Raw genomic sequence first — 10,877 nt, 5'->3', positions numbered from 1 at the left:
GCGTGAGTGGCCCAGGAGTGTTTTTTGATGAGAGAACAGCACTTGTAACGTGATAAAAAGCTGTAAAAAGTCAATTTATAATACAACACCCCCTTTAAACATCATTCGGCCCTTTGTAGCTAGTGTTAATGCTAATTGTTTCTGAAGTTGAAGTTTACTTTGTTCATGGCATTAGTGTTATTACGAAGGTCTGCTCGATCACATGACATGGAGCCTGTTTGAACCACTTTTGACAGTTACCGACCCCCAAAAGCTGCAGTTGTGGAGATGCTCTGACCTAGACTTCTACTAAACTCGCTCAAAGTTTTTAAGGACAAAAAGCTGCCTCTGATCCTAACCTCTAAATTCTCTCCGATTCACCTGTGAGTGGTCGTAATGTTTGGGCTCATCGGGGCATTTAGTCCTGGGTTTGGTGGAACAGCTGCGTGACTTCGATGACCGGGGGAGACGTACTGAGAGAGGGGCCACACCAACAGGCCGTGGACCGGACCGCTTCTGCTACAGACTCCGCCCTGTAGAGAGACAGAAGACGTAAACATGGCATCTTTTCAATCTGCGTGGAAATGCTGCTAAAACATACATGATGTTCAGACATGGACATGGGCTTTACCAACAGTTTATACAGCTGAAAGTCCACTATAATGCCTAAAATACCATATTTAAAGTGCACATGACACATTAGACAGTTTTTTTGTTGCTGAAATTAAAGATTTTGCTAAAGATTGTACCCGGTTTTCTCTAGTTTGGCCATTTTTGAGATGTTTATAGTTTCACTGCCTTATTAGACACTGATAGGAAGTGACATAGATGAAGGAAAACAATTTTAAACTATTACTGTGCAACCATGTTAAAGCAGAACTAAGTAACTCATGCCCCTAGAGGCCATAAGCGCCACTGCAGGTGTCGTAGCATGTTACGGTTTTTGATTCATTGATTGTCCGTGAGAGTAAATACTACGCTCACAGAAAAGAACCAAGGAGAGAGCGGGATATTGTTCATCCAATTACACAATGAAGATTATTCTTTTCACTCAAACATGGCTGTAAATACTGCTAAAGTGGCGCTAGCCCGCTGTTAGCTTTGCCCGTTAGCCTGTTAGCTTCTTCTTCGTGATTCCATTAGTGTGTATTGGGCCTCTGGGTCGGAGCAGGGAAAGCTGTAAGTGTGGTTTTCTGGCCAGAGACACCAGGGGGAGATGAAAGACCCCCCAATCATCCTATTAACACTTGTATTACCCCCAGTGGGACTACAGAAAGGATTTATTAAGGTGAACAAGTTACTTAGTTCTGCTTTAAGTCAATGGGAAATATCACTTCCTGTCAGCAGCTTAAATATTCAAATAAAAGTAACTCTTCTGCCCAACATTTCTTCTTTCCTTCTTCCTCTTTCTGCAACTGATGTTATGAAAAGCATTAAAACCTGTCATATGCACTTTAAATGTAATGTGTTTAGGACCGCGCTCTGCAGTAAAAATATTATCCAAGAAACAAGGGTTTATCTCAGGCCGATGCAGATTTTTGAGGATTGTTACTGTCAATATGCACGGCTGATATTTTTTTCTTCTAATCCTGTAAATGATGCTTCTAAACTGTAGCATGTGTGAATGCAGGGGGGGCTTTATTAGGGGCATATGGCTGATTTATTCAGGACATAAATGTTTAGTAGACACCTCAGCGGGAGCCTGTTGAAAAAAACAAAAATCAGCAGACTCCAAAACAGAAAACGGTAAGTCTCAGTATATTAAAACCTCTTACCACCTGCCTTAACTGAGCGCGTTTTCTCCAGTTCAGCTTTACTTAAAGATCAACAGAACTCAAAGCTTCTTGAAAAAACAGCATAAGATTTAGTTAAAGTCAAACTAGAGAAAATGTGCTTGGTTGAGGCGGGGGTTAAGAGGTTTCAACACACTGTATGATTAAACCACGACATAAGACAAACAGAGAAGATACAGAAATCCACAATGGCCCATTCACGAAAAGAGACGCAATTGATGCTGTACAAGATGTTATTTACATTAAAAAGCAACAGCAGGAGATGAACCGCCTGGAATACACGTTACAGGTGCATGTCTTTTGACTTTAGCCCACTTTTCACCAACAAAAAAAGCCGTCACTGTGTAGTCCAGGGGGAGGCAAGTTTGCGTCATGGAGGGACGATTTTCTTCAATGCCAAAACACCAAGGGCCGAACCTCACCATTATAGCCTGAAGTAAAGAACTTTTTATCTGCAAATGCCAAGTGGTTCTCAAGTGGCCCCCAAGAGAATTTTGAAGAAACATTTATTCATAAATCAGAGACCAAATATGTGAAAAGGACTCAAAAATGTGGAAAATACTGTCAATATTTTCCACATTTCCCCGCAAAACACCATATATTATGTGCAAAACTTATATTTGTAGGAAAAAAGGTGCTGTACTTTGGGCTACAATGGTGAGTTTCAGCGCTTGGTGTTTAGGCATTGAAGAAAATCGGCCTCCATGACACAAACTTGCCCAAGGATGACAAGCCACGACCCAAATATAACTGTAGTTTGTCACATATCATATAAAATATTGTATTTTCAACCATTTTTTTATTGAAGAAGCAGTAGATATGCTTTAAGGAGATCAAAACAACCCAATAATATTAATTTTAACAGACTCTGGTGTGTTTCCATGCAGTTTCAGATGGAAAATATATATAAAAAAGGTTCCCTAGACCCACTGAAAATGGTTCCATGACCCACTTTTGGGTCACTATTTTACGTAACTCAAGTGGGCTGTTCTGCCACAACATTTAAAAAATACTGCATTATTAGCGTACTTTAACAGGTGTTTGATCTGTTATTTGCATAATAATATTTCTCAAAATCATCTAAAGGGGCCAGAGGTTCTGTCCTGGAGGGCCATTGTCTGGACAGCACTGACCTGACAGGAGCTGACTGGAACTAAACTGTAACTTGTTTTAGATATTAGGCAGCCAGGACTCAACTAGTGTGGCATTGACTGAACTGGAGATGGACACAGGGGACATTAATGAGGCGAAACAGAGGGAGTCAAAAGACAGACCTGAAATACAACACCCAATAAAATTTACAAACGACGTCCTTCACAGGTTCAGAACAAGAGAGCAATATTAGAGCAATGGACAGAGTTGGAGGCAAAATACTTGAGTTATACTGAGTGATAGATAGTTGCACCTAGTATTGAAATTAAGAGTCATTTTAACTTTTAATAATTTGTTTGTGTCATTTCCGGTGCTTAATTTGACTCAGGATTTTCAGGGTAAAGAATCCGGGAACAACTCTGGAGGATCTGGCAAAGATGTCAGATGATACAATGGTGTTTAATGAGAGTGTTTCTGTAACTGGTTTGACCAGTCCCCCCGAATCCATCACATCAATCCAAAAGTGTTCCTCAAGTGTTTTAAGAACTCTGATCCCTCATGTAACTTGTAGAGTTCATGAAACAGTAATAATAATGCCACATTTATATAAGAGTTAAAGGGGCTAGATGCAATTATCCTTTTTATACTCACTACTGCCACCTCAGGTCATACGTGTAACTGCAGCTTCTATATTAAGCTCGTGCATGACGGCACCTTGGACCCAAAGTAACACCTTTTTGAGTGCAGGATTTTAGAGGCAGTTGTGGTGAACAGGTCTGAGCTCATTCTACACATTAGGACATATTTAGGTATAGTCCCTTTAAAAATGAAGAAAAAGGGCAATAAAACAGCGCCTTTAAGTGTTTACCAATTGCTGTAAACAGAAATCAAAGTGCCATTTCTTATGCTGACAAGTTTGTTTGAGGACGTCCCTGTGTTTTAGGCTAACGCTAACACTAGCATCGAGGACGTCTCTGTGTTTGAGGCTAACGCTAACATCGAGGACGTCTCTGTGTTTTAGGCTAACGCTAACACTAGCATCGAGAACATCTCTGTGTTTGAGGCTAACGCCAACACTAGCATCGAGAACGTCTCTGTGTTTGAGGCTAACGCTAACACTAGCATCGAGAACATCTCTGTGTTTGAGGCTAACGCCAACACTAGCATCGAGGACGTCTCTGTGTTTGAGGCTAACGCTAACACTAGCATCGAGGACGTCTCTGTGTTTTAGGCTAACGCTAACACTAGCATCGAGGACGTCTCTGTGTTTTAGGCTAACGCTAACACTAGCATCGAGGACGTCTCTGTGTTTGAGGCTAACGCCAACACTAGCATCGAGAACGTCTCTGTGTTTGAGGCTAACGCCAACACTAGCATCGAGAACGTCTCTGTGTTTGAGGCTAACGCCAACACTAGCATCGAGAACATCTCTGTGTTTGAGGCTAACGCCAACACTAGCATCGAGAACGTCTCTGTGTTTGAGGCTAACGCTAACACTAGCATCGAGAACATCTCTGTGTTTGAGGCTAACACTAACACTAGCATCGAGGACGTCTCTGTGTTTGAGGCTAACACTAGCATCGAGGACGTCTCTGTGTTTGAGGCTTAACGCTAACACTAGCATCGAGGACGTCTCTGTGTTTGAGGCTAACGCTAACACTAGTATCGAGGACGTCTCTGTGTTTGAGGCTAACACTAGCATCGAGGACGTCTCTGTGTTTGAGGCTAACGCCAACACTAGCATCGAGAACGTCTCTGTGTTTGAGGCTAACGCCAACACTAGCATCGAGAACATCTCTGTGTTTGAGGCTAACACTAGCATCGAGGACGTCTCTGTGTTTGAGGCTAACGCTAACACTAGCATCGAGGACGTCTCTGTGTTTGCTCCAACATGTTTTTCATTGAGATTATATTTTAGACTTGAGTAACTATGATGGAAGGTGAACTTTTTTTGCACAACCTGCACACAGCAGTACAGTTGTCTATCGTCCCATCCAGATGTTTTTAAAACTAAACTGAGTCCCCAACGGGCCGAGTGAAGCGTCTCCATCCTTTGCTGTTGTGGGTGGATGTGCGTCAGATATACAGGCGTACCAGAAACACGCAAATAGAAAGGTTCCGGCTCGGGAGTTCCAGCTTGGGGGGGGAAATCGGGGGAAATATGATTAATTGCGGTAAAGCCCCACCCCTAATAATAATCTATTACTATATACTTGGTTACATGCTTGCATAATATCAGAGGTTTTACGCTGTGTACAATGTAAGATCAAAGTTTGGTGATACATTTTTGCAATATGATTTACAAGTAAAGGTGCATTATGCAGCTTTTAAGCGGAAAAAGTTGACATTTGTGTGTATTTGACCTTATAGTGACCCAGCGGTTGTATGAGTTGTCTTTACTTTTCATCACAGCGGTCTTAAAAACGCTCCAGGATCAATTGTTTTGGAGGTTTTCTTCCAAATAATTGATCTTGGAGCGTCCTAGAGGCATCATGCTGACCACTCATACAACTGCGGGCTCACTTTAAGGTCAAATACACACAAATATCAACTTTGTTTTCACATAAAAAGTTGCATAGTGCACCTTTAATGTTATAAAACTGAGATATGGTTCACAGTATTTATTCTAATCAAGTCTAGGAGCATTTGGAGAGAAACAGCAGCAGCGATTTGTTAAACTACAAGATTTCACATTACCTTTTTGATTCATTTGTGTTTTATTGTGCGGCCTCTGTCCAACAGCGTCAAACAAGTCAAACAAATCTCCTCTGAGGAAATATTTTGATGTGACATAACACTTCCTCGAGCGCAACCTCTGCCAGTCCACGACTAGCCATACTTTACCGGGCCAGGAACAACAAGGGGGTCGAGTGGGATTCGGAAACAATACAGATTAGGCAGAAGTCACGGATCATTTAGTTCCATTAGCCCGAAACCACAAATACACGCATTTCCTTTCATAAAATGTAGGAAATTCTTTCAGGGCGTAACGGTTAATATTACAAGATTTGGAAATCGCTTAGTCCAAGAAAACGAGCAAAAATGCAGCAACTTCAGCTCAGGGGAACTAGCGTAGCCACATTGTGCAACAACCCTACTTTCCCTTTTTTAAAATGTTGGCTGCCCCCTAGTGGCCGGAGTGGGCATTCTAGGTATTTCTATAACTCCGCACAGGAATGGGCTCGAGACTTGACATACTCAGGAATATATGCTCTGCAAGTCAGGGGCCAGATATAATCATCTTGCGAGCCGGATCTGGCCCGCGGGCCTTGTGTTTGACAAATGTGCTCTACAAGAAATGCAAATTTATGATGTCGAGTTTATCTTTAATGTCAAAAAAATGTGGAAAATGGTAAAAAAAAAAAAATTTAAAAAGGGGGTATTATGTTTTTTTCAGTCACATAGCACCAGTCTATATCACACTACAATGATGACCAAACCTTCTGTTGGTCTGTAAATGCAGTAAATTAGAATAAGTGCCTTGTATAAAATTGCTCTCTCAAAATGGCTGTAGGGAATGTCTTGAAATGGGCCTCTGTCTCTTTAAGAACCTCTGACCCTTTCGGACACGCCCCCTCCACACGCTGTCTGTGGCATCAGTGGGGAGGGGGCTCTGCTGAGGAGCAGTGGTTGGTTACTCGGCTGGTGACGAAAGCTCGGAGGCGTCTCCAGGAGGTGGGGGCGTTCCTAGGAGGACTCAGGCAAACCTATCCCTAAAATGGCCGCCATCAGAGTTTTTACAGATTACTCAAAAATATGTGAATGTGCCAAGGCAACACTTCAGGCATGTTTTTAATGAGGGAATGACATAATAACATGATGTAAAGCTTGAAAAAGTCGATTTTGCATAATACCCCCCCTTTAAAAAATGGGTAAAAAATGTGAAAAGCAGACCCTTTAGATCAGGGGTGTCAAACTCATTTGGGTCGCGGGCTGAAGTTCAGCTCCCACAGCGGGTCGCGGGCCGCATACAATAGAGAACATTTTCCTAATAAATGAATAATAATAAACTGTGATTTGGTCAAAGCCCCAACTCAACTGTAGCTTCGTTAATAACAACGGCTTACACTTGTATTGCACTTTACAAGTCTGTGTCACAAGGTCCTCAAAGTACAACATAGTAGTTATTATTCCATTCACTCCACACTGGGTGGTGGTAAGCTGTTACTGAAGCCACAGCCGCCCTGGGACAGACTGTCCATTTACCACGTGGCTATATAATGTGTTGTTTATATCCTGAGCTCTTGTTATGTCAGTGCCCTCTGCTGGACATGTGTGGAACTCTTTCCTTTTTCTTAAATGTAATGCCCCCTAGTGGCTAGAATGAGCATTCTGGTTACGGCTAACGTTTGTATTCGAGCATAAAGCTGCGCACCACGATAGCGGTCAGTAAATTCACCCCCAACTTTGTCCATCTCCATATCTGCTCCTGAGAAACATTTCCCGAGCCTTTTGCGAGTTACGCCAGAGATTCATGCGAGACACAGAGAGGGAAGACATCGAGAGGAAAACAGCAGCCTCCACTGGTTAAGTTTACAATGCATAAAAACAGCATGAAAACAAACAGATCGACTTTCAAAGAGACCGCGCGACCGGGACAGACAACAGTGGGATGTTATTAGTTTGCACAGCAGGAGAAGGAGTTTGCTCACATGTCACTGCGCTCTCTGGCAAACTGGCTCAGAGCTGCTGTAAAAAAAGGGGGAGAAAAGTACAAAAGACGACAGAAATATGAAATTAATTCATCAAATAAAGTCATATACAGTGTTTTCCTTTGGTCTAATTTGTATCAAAAGAAGAAGACTGGCTTTATAATTAAAAATACAGTTATAAAATGATACTACACTAATGAAATAGAACCCTTAAAAGATTAAATAAAGCCAAAAAAGTGAGAATTTCAGTGACAGGCAAATACTGAAACTAGAATCACTTACTCGTTGTGTTCGGTGACCTCCGGGTCGGCCTCCTGGTCGGCCTCTGCAGCTGAAGACTCCACCTCGGCGCTGCCCTGAACCGCGACACAGGGCGACTCCAGCACCACAGCGTCTCCACTGGGACGAGAACAACAGCTTTATTTAACCACCATCACACCACACTTTATTAGTTTATCTCTTCAACTGGCCCGCTCTAGTCTACACCCTGGCTTTTTAACGCACTACACTATGTAGGGCAGGGTAGGCAAGTTTGTTTGGTGGAGGGATGATTTTTCTTCATTGTAAAAAAGACCAAGGGCCGGACCTGCCAATTTTCCATGATTATGGCCATACCGGTAAACAATACCAGTCTTGTACAATGGCCGCTGGCTGCTCTGCTTTATGCCCATGACACTGGGGCCGCCAACTTTAACGCCTGGTTTCAATTTTTTCAACACTAGACTAGGCTAGATATTCCTCCTGAGATAACGCTGGGTTAGTAACAATTTAAGAAACCGTCAGAGCTGGGGAGGAGGAGTCTGTAAATCCGCCATGACTTCCCCCAAGACCGTGGTCATTATGGTAAACGGGGAGGAGTGAGCAGAAGCTGTCCATTTATATATACAGTCTATGGTCTGGTATCGGGAAAAGGTTAAGGTTCTACTGACATTTAAAGCAGGCACCGAAAAAAAGAAAAAACGAAAACAGGCTTGGATGCCGTTACTCCAGGGACAACATTAAAGGATGTGACTTTGTTGTTTCAGCTCAAATCAAAAGATTTTTTCCCCCCATTTTCTTATCTCCATTTTTAAAATTTCTTGCCACATTTCATCTTTTTTTTCTTCTTTTTTTTCCCAGTTTTTTTCTTGTTTTCACAATTGTTTTTCCTTCTTACTAATTTTCCCTAAATGATTTTCTATTCTTTTTTTATTTCCGATTTTTTCTTATTTTTAGCCACATTTCCCCAAAAATTATTCCCCATATTTCACATATTTCCTGTCATTGGAGATGAACCTGATATTGTAAATGTGCAGATCTTCCACTTATTGTAGGTCTGTTTTATGGTTCCAGACAACACATATTTTAGTATAGATATCAGATAAAGCATTGTTCAGATATTTATAACGGTATCCAGCCCTATACATGACCTAACTGGTTGTTTGGTTTAGAAATCTTGAAAGATTTGACTGTATTTTGCACATTTTTAGATTATTAAAGCAGGCACTTGACCTCAGTGTTAATTTTGACAACATATTTTAATTTAGTTTTAGTCTCTGTATTTTGACAAAAATGTAATTAAATTTTAGTCGAGATTTAGTCAAAAAACATCTTCAATTTTAGTCTAGTTTTAGTCGACTAAAATTGCAAGTACTTTGCATTGATAATATTCACTATAATCATATTTAATCTTGTTCCTCTGCTTCATGGAGCTGTTCCACATGAACAAAGCTCAGAGCTGCTCCTTTGACAGAGGATTTACATGATCTGAGGCCCTTTCAGACGGTAAAAAGAAGTTTGGATGATTTTAGTCTCTCCTTTTCATTTTTTTTTTTACATTTGACATTTTAGTCACAGTTTTAGTCAGAAAAAATATCACTTTGACTAAAATTAAAACTAAATATTTTAGTCGACGAAATTAACACTGCTTGACCTCTGATTTGTGTAATAATATCATCTTCAAAATCATTCAAAAAATCCTGAGGACCAGAGCTTCTATGCTGGAGGGCCGGATTTGGCCCTCAGGCCTGCGTTGCCTACCCCTGATGTTGGGCATACATCACACTTCATACATAATGCAACCTCCATTGTGTCTCATTATTTCCAACCAAAAAAACATAATAATATTTTATTTTAAACAGCTCCAAGCCATCATCTATGGTATCATGGTAGGAAAATTATTTTAACATTAATGAAAACTGACACCGTGCCTCTATTTAAGATGTGGTTAACCGAAAAAAAAACAATATTTTACTTCTTTGTCCTGGTATTTGTGCTTGTATTGTTCATAATATTGGAAAACTTTAATAAATATATTTGAAAAAAGAAAGAAAAAAGTGTTTTGATCTGGGTTTGCTGCAGTTGGTTAGAACTAGATTCCGCAACACTATTCTGGTGCACTCGGGGCTTTCTACTCTATTGTTTAAACTGTTTCAATGTTTTTAAAGCTATTGATATTCTGCACAAGATACACCCGTTTACAAACTATTTTCCTGTTGGTTTTTGACCTGGGAAAGTGGAATCTACCTTGTAACCTAGCAACAGCAAAATGGACATATAATTCCAAAATGTGCCCATATACGGCTTTTGCAAAATGACATGACACAATTCCATACCGGAATGTTGGTATATTGCTATAGTTACTTGGTCACATCTGCCGTCCCAAACTTCATTAGACATCGCGGATCGGTCAGTGCGGCTGTGTGCAGTATATCTCGAACAGTTTTGACAACGTTTGTGACATTAGTGAAATGGAAAACGCCCAAAACATGTCCTTCAGCGCTACAGAAGGTCCTGAAGCCTTTTCGGCAAAACACAGGCTGATACAGGAGATGCAGGGGCTTCGAGCCAGGGAAATAGAGTGGAGAGAGGAGAGAGACGCTCTCCTTCAGAGAGAGAGACGGAGGCAGGACAGTGACAGGCTCAGGCTGTCCGCCTTTCATGCCCGAGACAGACAGTGGTCTGAGGCCCAGCTGGAGAATCAAAGACGCTGGTCTCACTGGAAAACCGTACATGCCCAACAGATTCAAGACTTTGAAAACTGCGCACAAGAGTTCAAAGCACGTGAGGAGCTACTGTTAAAAGTGTTGAATGAAGACAAAAGGCATTTAATAATCGAAATTGACTCTGAAATTGTGATCCCTCAGAAGACAAACACGCAGGGGTTCGAAGAAGTCAAGGTTAAGCAAATATATTTTGGCCCAGCGAACACAGACAACATTAGCTACAGCCAAAAGTCTTACAGCGCTACAGAAAGCACCGACGCCTTTTGGGGAAACGAGAGGCTGATTCAGGAGATACAGGCGCTGCGTTTCAGAGAACGACGGTGGAGAGACGAGAGAGAAATTCTCCTCCAAAGAGAAAACTGGCGACAGGAGCGGGA

At 41.4% G+C, this 10,877-nt stretch overlaps 1 protein-coding gene across 1 annotated transcript in view; it reads right to left on the bottom strand.

Moving 5' to 3' along the window:
- Positions 1-220: 220 nt before the first annotated feature.
- snx16 (sorting nexin 16) overlaps positions 221-10,877 on the bottom strand; it is a 31,320-nt gene continuing 20,663 nt past the window's right edge. The window contains exons 8-9 of the mRNA XM_079576471.1: positions 7,799-7,915; positions 221-512 (exon numbers count right to left, since the gene is read on the bottom strand). Coding sequence (XP_079432597.1) covers positions 398-512; positions 7,799-7,915 — 232 coding nt within the window. The 3' untranslated portion in view covers positions 221-397. The remainder of the gene's footprint in view (positions 513-7,798; positions 7,916-10,877) is intronic.

This window comes from Gobius niger, assembly GCF_951799975.1.
Source record: "Gobius niger genome assembly, chromosome: 18".
Lineage (NCBI taxonomy): Eukaryota > Metazoa > Chordata > Actinopteri > Gobiiformes > Gobiidae > Gobius > Gobius niger.
The sequence above is the reverse complement of the archived record's forward strand: the minus strand, read 5'-3'. Positions and strand labels throughout refer to the sequence as shown.